The sequence below is a fragment of the Balaenoptera acutorostrata genome, chromosome 3 (assembly GCF_949987535.1).
Source record: "Balaenoptera acutorostrata chromosome 3, mBalAcu1.1, whole genome shotgun sequence".
NCBI classification, from domain to species: domain Eukaryota; kingdom Metazoa; phylum Chordata; class Mammalia; order Artiodactyla; family Balaenopteridae; genus Balaenoptera; species Balaenoptera acutorostrata.
The window spans coordinates 19,140,142-19,164,757 of NC_080066.1; the positions used below are offsets into that span (position 1 = coordinate 19,140,142).

General features: G+C 40.1%; 1 protein-coding gene across 1 annotated transcript in view; it reads left to right on the plus strand.

Moving 5' to 3' along the window:
- APBB1IP (amyloid beta precursor protein binding family B member 1 interacting protein) overlaps positions 1-24,616 on the plus strand; it is a 102,243-nt gene that overhangs the window by 33,698 nt on the left and 43,929 nt on the right. The window contains exons 3-6 of the mRNA XM_057542962.1: positions 9,614-9,685; positions 11,895-11,982; positions 15,330-15,622; positions 18,040-18,117. Of these exons, the coding sequence (XP_057398945.1) occupies positions 9,614-9,685; positions 11,895-11,982; positions 15,330-15,622; positions 18,040-18,117 (531 nt within the window). The remainder of the gene's footprint in view (positions 1-9,613; positions 9,686-11,894; positions 11,983-15,329; positions 15,623-18,039; positions 18,118-24,616) is intronic.

A 24,616-nucleotide genomic window follows, 5' to 3' on the forward strand; every position in this document is an offset into this window, starting at 1 on the left:
ATGTAAAGCTCAAGAACAGTGCCTGGCACAGAGTGAGAACACCTAATAGTTATTAGATATTGTTTTTATTATCATCAGGCAGGTAGAGAGACTGAGTAGATTCCTCTCAACCGACAGCCACGCACGGGAGCAACAGAGCAGGGGACTTTCTTCTGGGTATATAGATGGCTGTTCTGGTGGAATTTTGAAGACCAGTTCTAACCTGTCTGAACTTAATTGACCAACTCATTTTAATGATCAAAAAGTCAATTTTACACATCCTTTGTTGTTGCATTAAAAAGTTTTTACTAACAACTATTCTATCTTTTCTTTTAATTCTTATTGCTCTAAATTTTCATTCTGTTCTTGGTACCAGTACCTCAATGCAAGTAAAGACGATGCATGACTAAAGCATGGCTGAAAAGAAGAGCTTTGCAACCATCAAATTAGACCATCCACAAATTCATAATCTCTTAATCTGGTGCTATAGGAAAGCAGGCTTTTGACAAATAAGTGCCTTATAAAAATATAAATAACACAAGGGTCTTCCTTGTATTGATGCTGGCTGCCACTGAATACATCTTTCAGTAAAGCCAAGAATTGATCATCAAAAAGGAAAAATCTTAACCTTTTGATTTTTATGCAGAAGTTATTAGGACTACTTTTTAAAATTATTTGTTTATTTATTTGGCTGTGCTGAGTCTTAGTTGCGGCACACGGGATCTTTGTTGTGGCATGCGGGATCTTTTAATTGAGGTATGTGGGATCTAGTTCCCTGACCAGGGATCTGAACCTGGGCCTCCTGCATTGGGAACGCGGAGTCTTAGCCACTGGACCACGAGGGAAGTCCCAGAACCACTTTTTAAAAACCTGTATGAACAATAGTCGTTTTGTTTTCTATTTTATGAAAAATTCTTATAAGTTTATTATTAACTATTTTATTTAATATACAAAATTGTGTTTTTATGAATATATCTTTTCTTTTTAAATGTGTCAAATAACCCCCCCTTTTTTTTTCTTCCTAAGAGTCATCTCTTAAGGTATTGCATGATGTACCAAATTAAACAGGCGAGAGGTTAAAGGAAACTACTGGAATAGAAGAGAGGTCAGGGAGAGGATGGCAAAGAACATACAAAAGTCCAGCTATACAGACAAAGCTTGTATAACCCCTTATTTTAATACTATTATGCTCAAAATTCAGTTCCGAACAAGAAAGTATAACATATGTGTCATGAGAAGAATATTTGAATGTGTTCATGTGTGTATTCATTTTTGTTCTCACAGATTTGCAAATTTACACATAAAAAACCAAAATGTGACATTGGCAAATGCAAACAGGCACATATAATTTATTCTCAGTTTTTTTTTTTTTTTTTTTTTTTTATAATTTGGACAGGCCATGAGAATAATTCCTTTTATTTATTTATTTATTTATTTTATTTTTGGCTGTGTTGGGTCTTCGGTTCGTGCGAGGGCTTTCTCTAGTTGCGGCAAGCGGGGGCCACTCTTCATCGCGGTGCGGGGACCGCTCTTCATCACGGTGCGCGGGCCTTTCACTATCGCGGCCCCTCCTGTTGCGGGGCACAAGCTCCAGACGCGCAGGCTCAGTAGTTGTGGCTCACGGGCCCAGCTGCTCCGTGGCATGTGGGATCTTCCCAGACCAGGGCTCGAACCCGTGTCCCCTGCATTAGCAGGCAGATTCTCAACCACTGCGCCACCAGGGAAGCCCTATTCTCAGTTTTGAAGCCCAGTGCAAGCCTGAGACATAGAGCTAATTCTATGTAAATAGCAAAACACATATAATGTAGATTATATGTTAAATTGATATAGGTAACCTGATTTATTACTGTGTAATTAAGCTATTCCATTTTTGTTCTAAAGTGAGGTATGAATCTCTGTTTATGGGGCTAAAATGAATTAGATATATGATGTGAATAAAGGAGTACTTAAAATAGAAGATATAATTTGTTTTTATTTATTAAATAATGGCAAATTAACCTACTCCTTGAAATGTGAAGTGACTTCAGGTTGAATTAGATAAGAAGGGAAGCCATGGATAACGTCACTTGAGTTGCATGGTGGCTATTAGATTTTTCTCAAAGCAACAAAAACTGATTCAGGCCTAAATACATGTGAATCCCGGTGAACCTCTGTGTTTGCCAACAAAATTTATCTGTATAAATACCAGTATTTACTCACTTGGAAAGTACTAAAAAAATGTGAACTATTGCTATAATGAGTGATGTTCCAGAGACCTGTAGCTGTGATTACAGCTTGGAAACAGACTCTGTTTATTTGCCCTGGTAGTTAAAGGAAACGTGGGATTTGGTGACCTCCAAGGACTGTCCAGCCCCGGAATGTCACATCTTTGCATGCAGGGCAACAAACTCCACGTCTAGGGCACAGGAGGTGGAATGACAGTGACTAATGACTTCTTCCCACTAGTCTAGGAGGTTACCTACGCTCTCTGTGTTTTCAACAAAGCACTTTTAAACCTAAAGATGAGCAAGAGCTAATCCTTACTTAATAAGAGCTCCCAGTTGGGAAAGAAGTTCTAACACAGTAACAAAAAGAGCGTGATCCATGGGGCTTCCCTGGTGGCGCAGTGGTTGAGAGTCTGCCTGCTAATGCAGGGGACACGGGTTCGAGCCCTGGTCTGGGAGGATCCCGCGTGCCGCGGAGCGGCTGGGCCCGTGAGCCACGGCTACTGAGCCTGCGCGTCTGGAGCCTGTGCCCTGCAGCGGGAGGGGCCGCGATAGTGAAAGGCCCGCGCACCGCGATGAAGAGCGGTCCCCGCACCGCGATGAAGAGTGGCCCCCACTTGCCGTAACCAGAGAAAGCCCTCGCACGAACTGAAGACCCAACACAGCCAAAAATAAATAAATAAATAAATAAAGTAGCTATAAAATTAAAAAAAAAAAAAAAGAGCGTGATCCAGTATGACGGATGCTATTATTGAGTGCTTACACTAAGTACTGTATGCTATTTTATTTAAATGTCACAACAATCCCATGAATTACATATTAATCTCTTCATTTTACAGATGAGGAAGCAAACCCAGGGAGGTTACATGCCTTATCAAGGTTGTTGTTTTCGGGGCCTGGTTTTACTGATAGGGTTACCAAGTACAGTGGACAGCACATCTCTCTGTCAGGTATGAAGACATCCATGAAAGCTGGATTCCAAATGATCAGTAGGGTTTTATGAAGGCTAAGTGCCCTGAGGAGGATGTTATTTAAAGGGAGTAGCATATACCAAGACAAAGAGAATGTTTAAAAGCCTGGTCGGACAATGTCAAGGGCCCTGATGGGTAAGAGTTGAATCCTGAAAAGTAGGTTGGGGCAAATTACGAAGGACTTTGAAAGACATAACTGAGACTTGAACTCTCTCCACTTCATCATGATCTGTCACGGAGGATTTTCAAACAGGAGGCTGGCGCATTCAAATTTCTATTTCAAATTTGAAGTGATGGTGATGGGGCTTGATGGGGGATCCAGGAGCCTGCAGGCTGGATGAGCTGATGAGGGCCTCAACAGTAAGGATGGAGGCAAGGAAGCTCTCTGCGGGGGAAACCAGCAGGATTTTTTTGACAGATTGGGTGGAAAAATGGGAAGAGTCAGGGACTATGCCAGGGTTTCTAAATTAGACTAATACATGAATAATGACCAAGAGCCAAGTTAGGGCATGTAGGAGGAGAATGCACCAGAGGGGGAAGAATGATGGAAAGGACTGTGGACTATTGAACGGGCTGTTTTAGGCGAGGCACTCAGATAAAATGAGGTCTGCCTTGGCTCAGGTCCAAAGTAATGGCTGGAATTGCTTGTGCAAATGGCAATGAAACCTGCATCCAAACTGAGTTAAATAGTTGAGGTTAACTTGGCCATAGATATAAACAGGTGTCCTGGTAAGCATATATATATCAGAGTACTTAGGGTAGACTTTTTTCCTGCTCTCTGGGGATATAACTGACATATTAAGTTTAAGGCGTACAACATAATGATGTGATATATGTATATATTGTGAAACGATCACAACAAGTTGAATTGACATATCCATCACCTGGCGTAGTCACAATGTTTTCTCTTATGGACAGATTTTTTAAATATGTGTATTTAAAGTTTATATATGAAATTTACATATGAAATTTACATATGTGGAGAAGAAAAACTATCTGAAGATAAAAACTGAGGCTTAGAAGCTTGATTGAGCCTTGTGGAAAGACTGAGAATTCGGGAAAAGTGTCCTGTCATTCAAGGAATCTGAGGCAGAATTTCAGCCTGGATGTACAGCCTCAACCACCCACCCCTCTCCTATCCACTCTCCACACCCTCCAAAAAAAAAAAAAACCCAGCAAAATCTGTCTGATAAAGAACTATTCCAAATTATTTATTTTTTTATTTTTTAAAATTTTAATTTATTTATTTTCTTTGATTTTTTTGGCTGCATCAGGTCTTAGTTGCGGCATGTGGGGTCTTCGTTGAGGCATGTAGATCTTTCGTTGCAGCGCGGGCTTCTCTCTAGTTGTGGCATGTGGGTTTTCTCTCTCTAGTTGTGGCACCTCGGGTCCAGAGTGCGTGGGCTCTGTAGTTTGCAGCATGCAGGCTCAGTAGTTGTGGTGTGCGGGCTTTAGTTGCCCTGAGGCAGGTGGGATCTTTGTTCCCCAACCAGGGATCGAACCCACATCCCCTGCACTGGAAGGCAGATTCTTTACCACTGGACCACCAGGGAAGTCCCTCCAAATTTTTTAAATCAACGGTTTGTTGTTCTTCCCAAGACACAAAAGGAATTCAGAAATGACATACTTACAAAAAGATGTTAATTCCACCCAGTTGCGATGTGCACATTGCTTGTTTTGCAATCCATTGCTTCACTAAGGCTCCTCCACCCCTGCTCTTGGGGCCGTTAACCCATACAACACTTTGAGTGCTCAGGGCTGGGTGTTTTCTTGCTCGGTTTCTCTCTTTTTAATCCTGATTTTGACCTTCGGGAAATACCGAACATACAAATAGACACAGCCCTATTTTCTCGTGCATGTGTATGTGTATAGGCACTATATATATCCGCGGGACTCTTGTTCTGTCCATAAGGTTTTCTTGGGGAAGATAAATATGTAAGATGATTTGAATGTACACATTAATACACATTTATGTTAATAGCCCTTAACTAAATGTTTTATTATTTTCACCAAGGATACAACTCTTTTAAACTGTGATCCATTCAGTAAGATATTTACTTATGACAGGATTTACAGAATAATTTTGGTGTTGATTCCTTTAAATAATTCAATATCAACAGACTCTGGGGAAAAGGAATGAAAGGGCAGGGGGAAAGATTTTTACCAGATGAACGCAGGGAGAGTCAGCAGAGGTCAAAAGAAGATACTGCTGTTTCAAGTTATTTCCATGTTAGGTGTATGATTCACTCTGGCAAGTCCTCAACACGTTCTGTTTTTTTGGGTTTTTTTAAATTTAATTTTTACTTTATACTGGAATATAGTTGGTTTACAATATCGTATTAGTTTCAGGTGTACAGCAAAGTGATTCAGTTATACATATACATATCTCCATTTCTTTTCCCATTTAGGTTACTACAGAGTACTGAGTAGAGTTCCCTGTGCTATACAGTAGGTCCTTGTTGATTATCTGTTTTATATATAGTGGTGTTTATATGCCTCACCCCATTCTGTATCAGTGGTGTATACAGGCTGAGAAGCTAAGGTCTTTGGGCTCAGTGGATATTTCTGACCCGTCGATGCCACATTTCCTTTCAAGACTTCATTCTTCATCATTTGGCGCTTTTCCAAATGTAATGGTTTAAGAGAAAGCATCAAGGATAAGATTCTTATTACTAGCATCATCTTTGGTTCCTTTGAGTTTATTTTAACACTGACTGGCAGCTTTGAAGTCAGCAAATAAATCTGTTTTTTTTTCACTCTGAAAGGATTACTTTTCTCTCATGAAAAACTTTGAAATATGTTAACACTAGTACTTACTCTTAACTTTCCCTGTTAGTAATAATTCATCTGAAGGATTCCTTTATTTTGTCACATTATTGTACTGCATAATATTCTAAAGAAAATAAATTCACATGGGCAGTTCTGGAATTTTATAGTTTTTTCTGCTAATTTCCTCTTATTAAAGTAATGAGTGAATTATAAGATTTTGAAACCTGATTAATTGTTTGAAGGGACACTTTTTGAAACCATGAGTACTTTGTTCACTTAAGTATTTTCTTTCCTCTATTTTGTAGGTGATTTGAAGAAGGGAGAGTATGATTCAGATACTTTATAAGCAACTGGGAGGGGATTAAAACCATATGTGAATGGATCCTAGCATTGATTTCCCTCCCCAGCCAGAGGCAGGGCCCACCTGCATCTCTGTTTCCTTCTCTGACTATGATAAACACTAAACCCAACAATCCACATAGAATGGGATGAACTTCTTTCATTGTTTCTTCACTGATGCTGTTTGAATCCTTCCTACCTCTTAGATCTACACACATAGACCCACACCTGCAGTGTCTGCCTTACCTGTCACTTCTGTACCTGAGTGCTCATCTGCCTACCTTGTGTGGTTTGACCCTGAGCACTCACTGAATGGCTTCATCAGACTCAAACACGTGCCTCCCTGTCCCATGTGTATGTTCACCTGATTCTTTCAGGTGTGTCTTCTACTTAGAAGTGGGCTTGTCCCATCGTATCATAGACTTCTTTTGTTTGAATGAAGTCCCCTTCCTGGCCCTTCCTGGTCAACCCAGTTCTGTAGCTTCCCCGTGCTCCTGCAAGATACCTCCTGCACTGGAAGCCAGATAGGAGGTTCTGGAAAATTAACAATCATAGCAATTCAAATATTCTCCCTCCAATATAAAACATGCACAACTGAAAACTTGAAATGACTATTGAATGTACTCAGGAACTATAGCTCAGAGAGGCTTTTGTGTTTCACTGGAGAGAGAGCCTGGAAGGAGAGCAAAGAAAGAGTTATTGTGGGGAGCAGGAAATTCAGATGGAAAATACTCTCAATCCTCATCTCATCTTCAGTGAAGGTGGTAAAGTTGTACAGGGAAAAAATAGTTGTTCCTTCTTAAAATTGGGAGAGGGGGAAAATATATGATGGGAAAATTAAGCCAGAAGATTTCCTAAGTGATGTAAAGTGAAGATAACTACTGAAGATAATATGGGAAGATTGAACACTAGCTTTGCAGGGTGGGTATTTGGAGGATATGCACTGATTCACTCCAGATGGTTTTTACAGCCCTCATTCCTTCTGATTTCTCAGTGTCAGTGCCATTCTGGGTGTTTACTGTTAATATCAACCCAACTTATAGGTCAGTTCTTGGCACATGGTTAAGTGCTAGGCAAAGGCGTTCATCATCGTCATCATCACCACCACATCTCTGTACTTTCAAGAATTGGGTTTTTTTTAAATTATTCAGGTCAGTTTTAAGTAAGCAGAGTCAGTATGAGAAAGGTCTTTTATATACACATTTTATAAAGAGAGAACCCCTGATTAGCTAAAGCTATTAAATATGAAAAAGTATTACTGCTCGAGTATTAGTTTGAAGTTATGGTAAAGGGAGAACTGTAAGTTTTCAAGATGATTTATTCAAGGAAAGATAGATCTGACTTTGCCTATTTTAGCCAAATAATTTTTTTTTATTGAAGTATGGTTGCTGTATGATATTATATAAGTTACAGGTGTACAATATAGTGATTGACAATTTTTAAAGGTTATACTCCATTTGTAGTTATTATAAAATATTAGCTATATTCCCTGTGTTGTACAATTTATCCTTGTAGCTTATTTTATACCTAATGGTTTGTATTTCTTAGTCCCCTACCCCTGTATTGCCCCTCCCCCTTACCTCTCACCACTAGTTTGTTCCCTATATCTGTGTCTGCTTCTTTTTTTATTTATTCACTAGTTTCTTGTATCTTTCAGATTCCACATATAAGTGATATCATACAGTATTTGTCTTTCTCCATCTGACTTATTTCAGTTAACATAATGCCCTCCAAGTCCATCCATGTCGCTGCAAAGGTCAAAATTGCATTCTTTTTTATGGCTGAGTAGTATGCCATTGTATATATGTACCAGATCTTCTTTATCCATTCATCTGTTGATGGACACATAGGTTGCTTCCAAATCTTTGCAATTCAAATAATTTACTTTATTTTATTTATTTTGGCTGTGTTGGGTCTTCGTTGCTGCACGCAGGCTTCCTCTAGTTGCAGCGAGCAGAGGCTGCTCTTCATTGCGGTGTGCAGGCTTCTCATTGTGGTGGCTTCTCTTGTTGCGGAGCACGGGCTCTAGGCTCGTGGGCTTCAGTAGTTGTGGCGCACGTGCTTAGTTGCTCTGCAGCATGTGGGATCTTCTCGGACCAGGGATCAAACCCATGTCCCCTGCATTGGCAGGTGGATTCTTAACCACTGTGTCACCAAGGAAGTCCCAAATAATTTATTTTAAATGCAAACACACACGTGTGTGTGCAGAGATAATAGTATTATGGTTATGGTAAAAAAACAACAACAACAACCTTTTAGTGCTACATGTATCTGCATAAAAAAGATTAGTCATGAGTTGATCATTGTTAAAGCTGGACACTGGGTACATAAAAATCATTATATTATTCTCTTTACTTTTGTATATATTTAGAAGTTTCCATATAAAATGATTAAAACACAAACACACACATACATACATATAAATATTGTTTGTCTTAAATAATACATGCTGCAACCACCAGACTTCTTAGCTTGAGCTGTAATTGGTACTAATCTTCTAGTGTTTTAGAGCATTTGGGACCCTAAGAAATTATCTGCAGCAAACTCCTCATCTTACAGATGAAGCAGTTGAGTCCCTTTGCTAAACAACACATTACTAATTACTAATTAAGCCTCATAATCATGTCTCCTAATGTCCTAACCCAGCCTTGCCAACCACGTCAGGAGGAGAGCGACTGGTTACACCTCCCAGGGCGTCCCCACCCCACTTTATGGAAACACTTTTCCTCTCTTGGACAGTTCTTTCACTTGGTTTAAGTAGAGAAAGATTATAATGTAAAGTTTGTTTTATTTCCGTCTCTCATTACTTGATTGTGTGGCCATTTTAGTTCTAAGTGTTTGTCACCCTAATATTTCCAAATAAATGTGCCAAAAGCTGCTGTTTCAGAGATAACTTTGTAAAGCAAGGAATCATTTGGTAAATAATCTTACCGCTGACATATCATTTTTGTGTAGGTTTTTAAATGGAAATGAAGTTCTACATGATTCTGATGCCATCACCTGTGGCCTGAGGCTTTCTCCTTTTCCAATCAGGGTGTCCTACGGTGATGTGAATTCCTGAATGTGTCCACTTTGTCCCCTTGGCCCCAAAGAGACTAGTTCCATCTGGAAAAAGAGTCCAATTGTTGGTCTGAGACAGTTACTAGGGTTCCGTTCAATCTTGGACCAAGCAAACTGCAGAGAGGTCAGGCATGGAATTTCACGGTGAAATGCACCTCCCTCTCTACAACCTTCTCTTCTTGACTTACTTGCCTGTCTATGGGGCTTTTGGGGAAAAGAAAGAGATGGGACAGTTATCCGGGGATCAGACTTTTATTAGATTGTTTATAACTGGATTTCTTCCTTTTTCAGATGGGTGAGTCAAACGAAGATATAGACCAAATGTTCAGCAATTTGCTGGGAGAGATGGATCTCCTGACCCAGGTAAATTCCCTTCCGTAACTTTCAAATGAGAAAAAAGTGGGGTTAAATGGATGTAGGCGAAGGGTATATAGTTGTCCATTGTACTATTTTTTCACCTTCTTGTTTGACATTTTTCAAAGTAAAAAACATTAAAAGAAAAAAAATGGGGTTACAGATTTGATTTTAATATGACAAGAGAGCTATCTTTTTAAAAAGACTGGAAATTGACAATATTACATATTCCTGATGTAACAGTGGTGGGGGAGAAAATAAACCTTTTTTCCTGTTTATACCCTTCTGAGTTCAGTTAATTGAATACCTGGGTCACACATACATTCTGTTATGGCAATTTTCATGCTCATCGTGTTCAAATATTTAACCAGTGGAGGAATTTTCCCCAAGCAAAGCTTCCACAACCACTACCACTAAACAATTTCCCCTGCAGTTACCTTTATATAAAGACTAGTCAGCTCATCGCTTTCTGCATAAAGCACTAAAATAAGAATCACCCAATATTCCTCAATATGATAGGGATCTTAAAGTTTTCTACAAAGTAAATGAAGAATAATCTATGTTTTTTTTAAGTATTTATTTTAGGAAAAATAAATCAATGTTAGTTAGCATCTACTTTATATTCCGTATAACATTCAAGAAGGTTTAGATTCTATGAAAGAAGAGACAAAATGTGAGACAACAGGCTTAGAGAAAAGGGTGCTGACTAATAACCAGGGAGTGTTAGGATGGAAGCCACATTTCTATAAATCAGAGGACCTTTTTCCTCCCATGAAGGGGGAGGGTTTAATGAACATCTGTGGTCTCTCTGTCCATTCACTCACTTCTGCTCCATAGAGGAATGATTATTCTGATTGGTCAGAGTCTGGGATTTTCATAGTTGAGTATTGTTACTCTAATTCAAGAGTAAGAAGAGGGCCCCTTAGAGTGTCTTGGATCTGCCTTCACTGAAGGCCTTTCTGGGTTTTGATCTTTCTTTATTGCACTCAGGTGAGTGGGGTCACAGGGTTTCCTTGGCTAAAACTGTGATTGAAGGAGTTCCTTCCTAAAACCGGTTTCCTCTCTCTCCTTTCCCTCTCTCTGTATTTTACTCAAAGCCTGTTATGTTACACATTCATGCATTCATGTTTTGTTAGAGAACTACTTCTAATTTCTGTAAGTAACCTTGTAAATTATATTCCTGGGAAAAAAACGAGTTGGCAACGCTAATTGTGATGTTATACTTCCCAGTTATAGCATTTAAAAACCAACTAGTTAATGAATTTTTTTATACTTTCTTTCACTAAATTTTTTTTCTGGTATTTGCCCGGTAGTTTCTCCATCAACTTCCTCCTTTCTCAGCAATTTTTGCAAGCTCATTCTGGTTTTTAGAATGAATTCTGGAGTTGCAGTCAGTTTTCCCTACATTTTATCCTTGATTCTAACTTGCTTGGGTTCATTATTTTTTTAACTTCTTCTTGATTAATGGCCTTTTTTTCCCCTACGTATAACTGATGATATCTCATTAATTTATTCTCAAACCTATAATGATTAGTTTCCTTCAGAAATTCAAGACATGAACAAGGATGTTACTTACCAAATCAAATTAACATCAAAGAATGTACTTATTGTCATGAAAACATTCATGTTTAAGAACAGGTGAAATCACTTCTCAAACTATGGATGTAAAAATATTTTTAAATATTAGCTTTTAAATCATACAAGCAGTCACTTTATCAATTAGAAAATAATGTTATTTACAAAATTAGTAACTTACTGTGTCTTAATTTCTTTTTAACAAGTTTTATTAAATAAGAGTAACAGCATTAACATTTTACTGTGTAATAACAGATTGCATCCTGAAACAGCTCTTATCTTCAAGTGACTAAACAATTCCTTTCTTTGATGTCATAGCTTAAATCCTTATGAATTGTATGTAGTGTATGTGTCACAGTGCTTCATTCCCGGAAATTTTTTGTCTCTAAAAATGAACAACGTCATTCTCATCATTTGACCTGTTTTGTTTCAAGATGTACCTTCTAGAATAATTTTTAACTTGTCATTTTCTGTAGGAAAAAAAAATCACCTAAAGCATGTTCAAGTAAGGATACAGTTTTTAGAGAGCATATTTAAAGAGAACGTGTATAAGCAGCAAATGATTCTTTACTTAATGATTAAATTGCACTGCAAAAATATTGGTATCATGAATAACTTTGGGGGATGGGATCTGTTTTCGCAGAGTTTAGGAGTCGACACTCTCCCTCCTCCAGAACCTAAACCACCCAGAGCTGAATTTAACTACAGTGTGGGGTTTAAGGATTTAAACGGTGAGTATCATTTCTTTACTTAAGTAATTTGAAATGATAACAATGACTAAAATCTGTACACAACTGTAATCTGAAAACAAAATTTAAGGAACTTGGACATCATGACAAGTATAATTTTTAAAGTCGTGGATTTCATTCAGATTGAGTGCTGCTGTGTTTGGATTGAATTGAGAGGCCAAGAAGATATTTTTGCCTATAATGAAAAGGAACACTATCCTGTATTTGCTGAAAGTCTCAAAGCTTTCTAATTTTTTTTTAAAACACAGAGAGTTTCTTCTTACTCCTAAGCCATTACAGTAATAAGGTACAGTAGTATAAGAAAATATTAATAAGGAAATGTCCCTTCGAGGATATTAATGAACTGCCCATTTCATAATGATTGAGAATATATGAATAGATGCTTCAAAATATATTTTAATTAATATATATTTAATATGTAATATAGTATATTTGCTCTATTTGACATTTTAGTCTCCTGAAGTTTGTCGTATTTTATTAACAAAAATCTCTCTTCCTACTTAGTGCATTGACAATCTTTAGCCCATGTGCTACTCAAATTACAATGAATCTTGAAGTAATTGCTTCCAAATTAATGAGAATTCACTGCAACTCTTGGAAGAGATTTTCCAAAGACTTGCAGTGCCAAAAGAATAAAAAACAAAATAATAGAGAAGCCCAGTTACAGAAATCCAGAGTTCCAAGTTTTATTTCCATCACTCACTGGGTTCCTTTGTTTCTGTCATTTTCAGTAATTTTTAGATTAAACCCTTAAGGTTCCAACACCTGTATCTTGATAAATTATAGTACATCTCTTCTGATTTCCTCTTTTTCCCACCCTCTTTTCTATTTTCCGTATAAACTTATTATTTCTGTCAGTTGTTTCCATTGCAACATGGAATGATGGTAACATTCATGAAGTTTCAGAAAACCAACACACTTTTGTAAAATTATGATGTTAATAGAGAACATATACTTGCACGTATGAACAATGCAGATTTGCCTGACACACTTATAACAGCTGAATAATCAGTTCAGTTAAAATTAAAATTTAATCAGTAATTTAGTTGTAGTAAGCTCAACTAATGCTTTCGAAGCACTTACTACCTAGTATCAAAAAATTACTGAAAATGTCAGAAACCAAGAAACCCAGCAATATATAAGCATAGTCATGTTAAAAGACAGTAACCAGAAACTCGTGTCATTAAGGAGACAAGACCATAAAAAGTACTGATATGTACTGAAAATTAAATTTGTTGGAAATTACAGTAGGAATAGATTTTTTTTTTTTACTGTCTTCCCTTAAAACATTGCTTAAAATGAGTCAGAAAATATTTCACCCAAAGTTATTTGGAGAGTTAACGATAAACTTCTGAACAGAATCCCCAATTCCTTATCACTCAATCCCATACCAATATGTTGAGGATTATAATTTGCTTTGGAAATTGTTACTATATACTGTGGGAATTTTGTCCCTAAAATTTTTATAAAGGATTAAAATCATTTGCTGTGTGTCTACAGTCACAGTGTAATTGCTAACACTAGAAAATTAGGAATATGCTTCATTAGTTCTACACATACTTTCTCTGAGATTTTTTAAATTTCACTTAATTTTATGAAAAGTTATATGCAAAACAGTGGTGGCTTAGAAGGAAAATGCTTTTTACCCAGTTAAGAGATCCAAACTTCAGTCCAAGTGCTGTACATAGAACTGTTAGCATTAATGTAATATGCTACATGGTGTTTATGCTGCTGATGTTTGGCAATAAATGATTTCACCATGCTTTCTGCTCATTTGTTCCTGAGAGGGCTTCATTTCCCCTGCCCGCATTTCCTCAATCCATTTCACGCTGCACACAGCAGCTAGAATTCTCCTCCTCGTGATCACTTCCACCTTGCCCATACTTTGTTCATCACGCTCACCATCCGGTGACTGCCTGATGGACAAAGTGCTGTAGCAACACGACTCACGGCCACGGCTCCCTGTATGCCACGTGGTCTAATCAGCGTTCAGGATCCCAGGTCTTATCTCCACAGTAATCTCTCACATGGAAGAAATTCCAGTGAAAATCATCCTCCCTCACCCTCACTCTGAAAATTCGGGTATGCCCTTTCCTTTAAGAGTTAACTCCCAGCTCACTGTCTTATGAAGTCTTTACCACTTAATCCCAATTAAAAAAAAATTTTTTTTTCTTTCCTTAACCCCCTTGGTGCTTTATTTCCTGCTATTGAATATTTATCATTAATTGCTCTTTTTGTGATGTGAGAGTTCCTATAGTTGGATGGTGTGCCCACAGAAACTCTGCCCTCACCCCAAGTCTCAAGGCATATTAAATAAATCCCAGTTGGTGGAGACCTACTTTCTTCCAAGTATATTTATCAGTGGTGCTCTGTCTGCCCTCCAAAGACCTGGGGAGAATTTTCCAGCCTCTCCCCTCCCCTACTTTCTAAAACTCTAAGATCTTGCACCAGAATGTACAAGAATTCTCTACTTAGGCATCTAATCAGGTGTTTGGAGTTGACTTTATAGCTGACCTGTGAGGTCCCAATGTAGGAAAGACATTTCCCTCATTTTTTTTCTTTTCTCTTCTTTAGTTTCCTTTATTTTTTTTTTTGGAGGGGAGGGATTTTTTTTAGCTTTATTGAGGTTTTTTAAAAATTAATTAATTAATTTTTTTGGCTGTGTTGGGTCCTCGTTGCTGTGCACGGGCTTTCTTTAGTTGTGGTGAGTGGGGGCTACTCTTCGTTGCAGTGCATGGGCTTCTCATTGCGGTGGCTTCTCTTGTTGCGGAGCACGGGCTCTAGGCACGCGGGCTTCAGTAGTTGTGGCGCATGGGCTTAGTTGCTCTGCGGCACGTGGGATCTTCCCGGACCAGGGATCAAACCCATGTCCCCTGCATTGACAGGCAGATTCATAACCATTGCACCACCAGGGAAGTCCCAATTGAGGTTTAATTGACAAAATTGTAAGATATCTAAAGTGTACAATGTGATGATTTGGTGTGCATATACATTGTGAAAGGATTCCCCCCATCAAGTTAGTTAACACATCCATCACCTCACCTATTTACTTCTTTTTTTTTTTAGTGACAACATTTAAGTTCTACTCTTTCAGCAAATTTCAATTATACCATACAGTGTTATCAACTGTAGTCATCACGTTATACTTAGATCCTCAGACCTTACTCGCCTTATAACTGAAAGTTCATACCCTTTTACCAACCTCTTCCTATTTCCCCCACCCCAGCCCCTTGCAACCAGTACTCAAATGTACTCTTTAAAATGACCTTCGTTAAGTTTTCCTAGGTGCAAATCGTTGTCTTGACCATTAACGTGATTTTCCCTATCAGAGTCCTTAAATGCACTGGAAGACCAAGATTTAGATGCTCTCATGGCGGATCTGGTAGCAGACATAAGAGAAGCTGAGCAGAGGACAATCCAGGCCCAGAAGGAGTCCTCTCAGAGCCGACCTTATTCAGCATCTCTGGATGTACCAAGTTTCAGTGGCGCAGCCTCTCTTGGTTACGCAGCAAATGTTGCTGCACCGAGTATTAGCCAATATGAGGATGACTTACCTCCTCCACCAGCTGATCCCATGTTAGACCTTCCTTTGCCACCACCTGCTCCTGAACCTCTCTCTCAGGTAAGTCCATGGGGTCAGGACTCTTGACCTCTGCCACCCAAGATCTCTGACCTTCTCCAGAGTGGCGGTTACATTCAAGTTTGTACGCCCAGAGCTCTGAGACTCTAAAAAACAAGGATCCCAGATGTGTTCATTGCAAAGCCAGAGTCTCCATAAAAGGACAAATTGGTGTGTATAAAGAACATATTAGGGCCATATTCAGGAATTGTTATAGTCTGGCTAAAATCTATATTTGTATGCAGCTTTCCCTGATAATACTCAGCCTTTCGGGGTCATGTTTTATTAACTTGGTATGAACTGTGGAAGTGATTTATACATTTCTGTGTCCCTGGTCCTAGTCCAGTACATAAAGAATAGAAGGCATTCCTTACATATTTCGGAATTGAACTAAATGAAATTTTGCTGAATTTGGCAGCCGTATTCAGTAGAGCAAAGATATCTATGTATTACGTGTAAGGTCATAGTTGGGAGGGGAGTTATGGGGCGGGTAGGTGATGAGTGCTTGATATTAATAGATTTCTGGGAAGTTCATATTGTCATTACGTGGGACATTAACTCATATCTCTCATCCATGCAAGAAGAGCGCTTTAAGGATTTTTCTTAGAGTAAGCCACTTTTAAAATATTTTACAGTAAGAACCTAGCTCTATTTCCTGTGGCTTCTGCATTCGTTGTACTGGGTGATGATCAGCATTCATAAATATGACCCTAGTAACCCTGAAAGTCCCTACAATGCCTTTTGAATGAACAAATATGAAATATAAATCAAATATTAAATCCTACTCATTGCTCTATTGTGTGATTATTGTATAAAAATTATTTGAAAATTGGTGATCCATATAGAACAGAGGCTCTTTTTCCCCCAATTTTATTGAGATATAATTGACATATAGTATTGTACAGATTTAAGGCATACAACATGATGATCAGATACACATATATTGAGAAATGATTACCATAGCGAGGTTAGTTAACACCTTCATCACCTCATATAATTACCTTTTTGTTGTGCATATGGTGAGAACATACAAGATCTACTCTCTAAACAAGTTTATAATACAGTACTGTTAACTGTAGTCACCATGCTGTACTTTAGATCCCCAGAGCTTATTCATGTCATAACTGGAGGTTTGTACCCTTTGGCCAACATCACCCTATTTCCTCTGTCCCCAGCCTCTGGCAACCACCATTCAACTGCCTGTTTCTATGAGTTCAGCTTTTTTAGATTCTCACATGTAAGTGAGATCATACACTATTTGTCCTTCTCTGTCTGACTTATCTCATTTAGTGTAATGCCCTCAAGTTTCATCCATATTGTCACAAACAGCATGATTTCCTTTTCTCATGGATAAATTATATTCCATTGTATACTACACCACATCTTCTTTATCCATTCATCATCAACAGATACTGAGGTTGTTTCCATGTCTTGGCTGCTGTGAATAGTGCTGCCATGGACATGGGAGTGTAGATCTCTTCAAGATAGTCATTTCATTTCCTTTGGGTAGATACCCAGGAGTGGAATTGCTGGATCATATGGTAGTTCTATTTGTAAGTTTTTGAGGAACTGCCATACTGTTTTCCGTAGCAGCTGCACCAATTTACATTCCCACCAACAGTGCACAAAGGTTTCCATTTCTTCACTTCCTCGCCAACACTTTTTATCTCTTGTCTTCAATAACAGCCATTCTAAAGAGCAGAAGCTCTTAATATAGGGTCCATGAAGATGTCAAGGAGTCTGTGATTCCCAACTGTATGCAAAGTCAAATGCATATGTGAAGCTTTATGGGCTTCATTGCTTTAAACATATTCCTAAAGGGGTTTGTGGCTCAAAAACAACATAAGAACTACTGGTATAAGAAGATATATATCTGCTTTGGGCTCATAAAATATTTCACTCTCTTTTGTGCCTGCTCATGTGTTTGTCAGTAGTCTGTTGTGGTTTTTTTTTTTTTTTTTTGGTGAATTATAAGTTTAAGTTTGATTGGGGAAGATAAGGACCCTTTAGGAATCTAATAAAAACTAGGAATCCCAGAAAACGCATACTGATCCAAAGGAATGTATATAATTTCAGGAAGTGCTCAAATCCCTTGAGATTCACCTATAGATTCCTCAGGTTAGACCCAATTTTGAGCCAAACTTTGAGATTTTTGCAGACTAAATATGTGAAACTCTGAGTCATCATTTCATCTTTTAAGTTACTATTCCTAAAATATAAAGGGTGACTGTCTTCTGTATCTCTGGGTTGAAGATTTCTGTTACAGTTACTTAAATTTTGAAAATCGATCATGTGAAATTTGGTGCCCTATATAACACAGCCTTTTGTCAACATAAAGTGACTAAGACACTAACGATGGCAGGGGTACTTACTCCCTGGTGTTATTAATGGACTGTGTTGAATGTCTTGTCATCTTACAGGAAGAAGAAGAAGCCCAAGCCAAGGCTGATAAAATTAAGCTAGCATTGGAAAAACTGAAGGAGGCCAAGGTCAAGAAGGTAAATTATGAATCACTTTTGCATGGGGCAGTCAAATTAATGACTTTTTATTATGCTTAAAGCTAAAAAAAATTTTAATTTCTAGTGGTGCTTTCCAATGAGTTGTAGTTTTTTAAATTTAAGGACAAAGATAAATTATTCTTTCCATGACCTCGCTTGGCTCATTTGTGATTGATAAATAGGGGACCTATGTTAGTGTAAATGTGGAGGTTTCCAAGTCTCTACCCCCAGGGCTCCCTCCCCTAAGGATGCCCTCTGGGTTCTGCTCACTCTTGGGTAATTGCAGGTGGCGCCCCCTTCTGGGGGCGAGTTGGCGAGTCAGTTGGGTCAGAGTTCAGCTTCTAGTGGCATCACTTCATTTCCACGATTGTTTTTGTGCATTTTATATACCCCCTGAGGCAGCCTCCAGCCTGCCCTGCGTGTCCAAGTTCTCTCCTGAAATACCGAATGTTCTTTTGGCTAGCGCTGTGTGTTCAAAGTTGGCATAGGTTTTGAGTGACCTGCCTCGACCCTATTGTCCCAATAAGCCTGTAATTTACCGTGCTTTTTCTGTAGAGCATAGGTTTTTCTGGAGACACATATATTGTATTATATCAGAGACACATGTATTTAACCTCAGTAGAAGCGTCTACCTAATAATAAAGTGTTAACAATAGTTAGTTAGGTAAATTAAGAGAAAGATAAACAGTCTCACTTCGACTCCTGAAGCATATACCGTGGCTGAGACTCGTTAAGAACTTTTTACTTACAGTTGGGTGAATTATTCTTTTCATACAGGGCATTAGATTTTATGTTCCTGCAGCACCTCTCATGGTTCCTTGAATGAAGGATTTCAGTACATGTTGATCGATATTTAATAAATATTCCTTGACTACCCCAGGATCCAGACTTCCAAGGTTCATCTATGAGAATTTTTCCAGATCATTCTGGTTCCATTCATTTCAAGCATGCATGAACATTCTTACCATTTTTCTTCCCCATTCTCTACGTGTGATTACATTCTGTAGTCGGTTATTGAACTGATACATCCTCGGCTGCCTTCTCCCCCCTTGTCCTCACTCTGTGAACCCCTGGTTAAATCCAGCCTGGGCCTTCAGTGCTGCCTGAGCTTCCAAGTCCAGTCTCTCTCCCACAAACCTAGAAAACTATTTCCACCTTGTCCTCTCTCTGAAAATCTCCAGTACCTCCTTCCTCTCCCACATTTTCTCAGCCCATTGCACTGAGAAGTAGAAGCAATCCAAAGAAAGGTTCTACAAGCTCCCAACACATTTGCCTCCCTACCTGCCTGCACTTGTGGCAGGTGGTCCATGGTCTTTCCTGTTCCTGTGCATGGACTGTCATGTTTCTAAGACCAGTCCCCCTCGTGTGATTCTCTTCCCACCTCTTTTCTTGTCCCTCCTCTGCTCAAGGATGTCCCCCCCCACACACACACACAGTGAAGCCCAAATCCTCACGACGACATCAAGTCCCTGCATGATCTGGTTGCCAGCTCTCTCCCTCACCCTCCGTTCTAGCTTACTGGTCTCACTGCTGCCCCACAGATGTTCCAGGCATGCCTCTGCCTCAGGACCTTTGTGCCTTGCGGTCCCCCTGCCTGGAAAGCTCTTCCCCAAATTCCAGTGGGTTCTCTCTGTCCCTCACTAGGTCTGGTCACCTGCTCAGTGCCATGCACACACACACCCCTGACATCCCTTACCTTCCCCTGCTTTCCTTCCTCCCCGTCAGGCGTGCTGTCCAGTTTACTTGTTTATCCTGTTTAATGCCTACCTCCCCTCCCCACCCCCAGGGAAGCTCCTCCAGGGAGTTTTGTGTTTTCTTTACCGATGCATCCTCATCTCATAGAACAGGTGCTGGGGGTACAGGGAGGTGAACCAGTCAGGTGAGGTCCCTGCCTGTGTAGAGTTCACTTCTAGCGGGGGAGAGAAGTGCTATGAAGAAAATAAAGCCGGAAGGAGTGATACTGCCCAAGGGAATCTTTTTTTTTTTTTAATTGAGGTAGCATTGGTTTATAACGTTATGTAAGTTTCATGTGTACATTCTTATATTTCTGCTTCTGTATACCCTACAGTGTGCTCACCACCCAAAATATAGCTTCCATCCGTCACCACACTGTTGATCCCCTTTACCTCTTGAGCAAGAGGGAAAACGGGAGGAGCTGAGGGCAGAGAGGCAGGTGGGGTCACAGGGTCTCACAGGTCTAAGGAAGAGTTTGGAACGTATCGTAAGTGCAGCAGGAAAGCGTTTGGCTGCACCACGCGGCATGCGGGATCTTAGCTTCCCATCCAGGGATTGAGCCTGTGCCCCCTGCAGTGGAAGCGCAGAGTCCTAACCACTGGACCTCCAGGGAAGTCCCCATATGAGGGTTTTTAACAAGGGGTAATATATGGTTTTTAAAGATCATAGTGGCCATTGTGTGGAAAATGGACTGTAGGGGAAGGGATGAGAGCAGGGTGACCTGTTTCATAGCCGTCTCTCTAGCACAAGACCTCACTGTAGATAAACATGTATTGAACCAAGTTACAAATGGATGGCAGGGGAAGATGGGCTGTCTTCGGTTGCCGACTTTCCCTTTGGAGATAAAAAGACAAGAGAAGGGGCTTCCCTGGTGGCGCAGTGGTTAAGAATCCGCCTGCCAATGCAGGGGACACGGGTTCGAGCCCTGGTCTGGGAAGATCCCACATGCCGCGGAGCAGCTGGGCCCGTGAGCCACAATTACTGAGCCTGCGCATCTGGAGCCTGTGCTCCGCAACAAGAGAGGCCGCGATAGTGAGAGGCCCGCGCACTGCGATGAAGAGTGGTCCCCACTTGCCACAACTAGAGAAAGCCCTCGCACAGAAACGAAGACCCAACACAGCCATAAATAAATAAATATTTAAAAAAAAAAAAGACAAGAGAAAATGAGTAAAAATACAATTCATAATTATTTCAACTGTTTTAAACCTCTGGATGGTTTATAAAATGGGGGCCACGTTGGAGATACTCTCAGAGGATAAATAAAAAGAGAAGTTGATTCTTAGATTAAAAAGGTAGAACACGGGACTTCCCTGGTGGCACAGTGGTTAAGAATCCACCTGCCAAGGCAGGGGACATGGGTTTGATCCCTGGTCTGGGAAGATCCCACATGCCACAGAGCAACTAAGCCCATGTGCCACAGCTACTGAGCCCGCATGCTGCAACTACTGAAGCCCGTGTGCCTAGAGCCCGTGCTCCGCAACAGGAGAAGCCACCACAATGAGAAGCCCGTGCACCGCAACGAAGAGTAGCCCCCGCTTGCCGCAACTAGAGAAAGCCTGAGCACAGCAACGAAGCCCCAATGCAGACAAAATAAATAAATAAATTTTAAAAAAATATAAAAAATAAGGTAGAACAACGAGCATATTTGGCCAGTTTGCTTAACTGGAGATGAAGAGAACAGGGAGGAGAAAGCAGTATTTCGAGAGAACTTTGCCATAATTTAGTTGAGGTGAATTGTAACAGTAGCAAAAAGCACCACCTGCCTCTAGTCAACAAAGCAGATGTGAAACAGAAGCAGTTCTGATCAGTGGGAGAGGAAAGAAAATTAAGAAGCTAAGGTGTATATTTTTTCTGACTTAGGACACTCCAGACCTATTTCTAAAAACAAAAGGCTGTGTGGCACAGAACATTAAAAAAAAATAACTGAGTCATACTTATCCAGTAATAAAGTAACTAAGATGTACTAACATATAAGCTACAACATGTTTTATAAAGGGTGGAATCAAGTTTATCTGAAGTACTTTGCCCTCAAGTATTCTGTGGGGTGTTGACATCACTTTGGATCACAAGCGATGTACACAGTTTGTGTTGCAAAGCCGTTGGAACTGGAAACAGAATCGGATTCACTCATTGATTTTATTTGTTTCTTTGTTTTAAAGCTCTGTGACACAGGAGACCAATTCCATTTGTAAATTTTATCATAGAAGCAAAAATGTATATATTGCAAATGATTTAGGGCTGGGATAATTTTGTATTTATTAGTTTGCAAAAGAAAAAGAAGAAATGATAAAAACCATTAAGTCTTTACTATGATGGATTAGAAAGGGGAAGTTTTTTCATTCTTGAGTCATTTTACCCTATATCATATGGTGTTGATATGAAAAGTACTCAGCTTGCTAATGACCTACCTACTTGTGACTTAGAGTGTCATGTGTTGGTATATAGCTACTCTTCAGCTTGCAAATGTGAAGAAAGCTGTGAAGAAGACTAAATATGATTTCTTCTTGCTAAAAGTCATCAGCCTTCTCTTGGTTTTTTTTTTTCCTAAGTTTTATAACTGTGGTCATTGGTAACTACATATGGATTAAATTTAGTTTGCAATTTCTGCCAAAAAAAAAAAACCCAACCCTTTCATAATTGCATCATTGTCAAATTATGTGATTTAGTTTTTTTCTCTCTTTAAAAACAAAACACCAAGCTATGTTTGATTTTCTCAAGAATTCCTAAGCAAGAATGAAATGTGGTCAAACATCATTAATTTTTTCTTCCGGAAGATTGTCTTCTAAGTCCTAACACTGGTAGTGTTTCTTAGGACATGTAACTACTTTATAGCAATAATCCTCAGCCGAGAGCAGCAGGTATGCCTTCCACAGAAAATAAGCCATGGTCATTCCACTATTTGAGGCATTTCTGTTTTCCACACAACCATCCATATTTGATTTCTCCGGTCAGATGAATGGGTCTTTGACACTGTAGTAGTTGAGCCTATTGTTTCATTATTTTATTTTATTTTTAAAATAAATTTATTTATTTTTGGCTGCATTGGATTTTCGTTGCTGCGTGCAGGCTTTCTCTAGTTGCGGTGAGCCGGGGCTACCCTTCCTTGCAGTGCATGGGCTTCTCATTGCGATGGCTTCTCCTGTTGCGGAGCATGGGCTCTAGGCGCACGGGCTTCAGTAATTGTGGCGCACGGGCTCAGTAGTTGTGGCTTGTGGGCTCTAGAGCACAGTCTCAGTAGTTGTGGCACATGGGCTTAGTTGCTCTGCGGTATGTGGGAAACTCCCAGACCAGAGGTTCCCCACCGAACCCATGTCCCCTGCATTGGCAGGGGGATTCTTTCTTTTTTTTTAAATTAATTAATTAATTTATTTTTGGCTGTGTTGGGTCTTCGTTGCTGTGCACGGGCTTTCTCTAGTTGTGGTGAGCGGGAGCTACTCTTCGTTGCAGTGCGCGGACTTCTCATTGTTGTGTCTTCTCTTGTTGCGGAGCACGGGCTCTAGGCACGCAGGCTTCAGTAGCTGTGGCTTGCAGGCTCTAGAGCTCAGGCTCAGTAGTTGTGGCGCACGGGCTTAGTTGCTCCGCAGCATATGGGATCTGCCCGGGCCAGGGCTCAAACCTATGTCCCTTGCATTGGCAGGCAGATTCTTAACCACTGCGCCACCAGGGAAGCCCTGGAAGGGGGATTCTTAACACTGTGCCACCAGGGATGTCCCAGGCCTGTTGTTTTAAATACATCAAAAGATGTACATACAGGGACTTCCCTGGTGGCGCAGTGGTTGAGAATCTGCCTGCCAGTGCAGAGGACACGGGTTCGAGCCCTGGTCCTGGAAGATCCCACATGCTGCGGAGCAACTAAGCTCGTGTGCCACAACTACTGAGCTTGCGCTCTAGAGTCTGTGAGCCACAACTGTTGAGCCCGTGTGCCACAACTACTGAAGTCTGCGTGCCTAGAGCCCGTGCTCCGCAACAGGAGAAGCCACCGCAATGAGAAGCCCACGCACTGCAATGAAGACCCAACACAGCCAAAAATAAATAAATAAATTTATTTAAAAAAAAAAAAAAGATGAACATACAACAAAAACAACTGTCCAACTAGAGGTTTCTGGGCTACAGGTTTTCAAGGGAAAGAAGTATTCTTCGGACAAGCCTGGAATAGTGGTCTAATTTGAATGGTCCCAGGAGGAGGAAATGCACCTTTATTGCCCTGATGTCTGCATTTGAGTCTTAGGTGTGCAAGTGTGGGAAGAGCAGATACTAGGTGTGCTTCGACTTGTGGTCCTTGCCTGCTCCTCATCCAGATTCTTATCACCATCCACACCCTTGGTTGCTCTCAGTAACTCTGCACAGAAATCCACAGGAATTGCATTCTTCACTGTTAACTACACATTGTCTTCAAGATCCAGTTGGGCGGGAGTGGGACCAGAGGGGCAGTTTCCCTGCTGCTCAGAATCTAACCCAAACTTTGGGGGAGGAAGAAATGTTACCAATTGTATGACCTCTCTCTTCACTCCATCTAAACAGTTTTTTTAAATAATGATAAGCCTCATATGTGAATAACCAGGACCAACCTTAGACAGACAGAATAGGCAGAACTTGTCTCTAACTATCTCATGCTTCTCTTTTCAAGTTAGAATAGAAATATAAGCAAGAGTGTCAGGGGGTTCTGGTTGACGACGCTGCTTCCGGGAATTCTCTGCTGGCAGCCTGTGGAGTAACTGCAGGCACTGCAGGCTGGAGTTTGGGCAGGGATGGTCTGGAAAGGGAA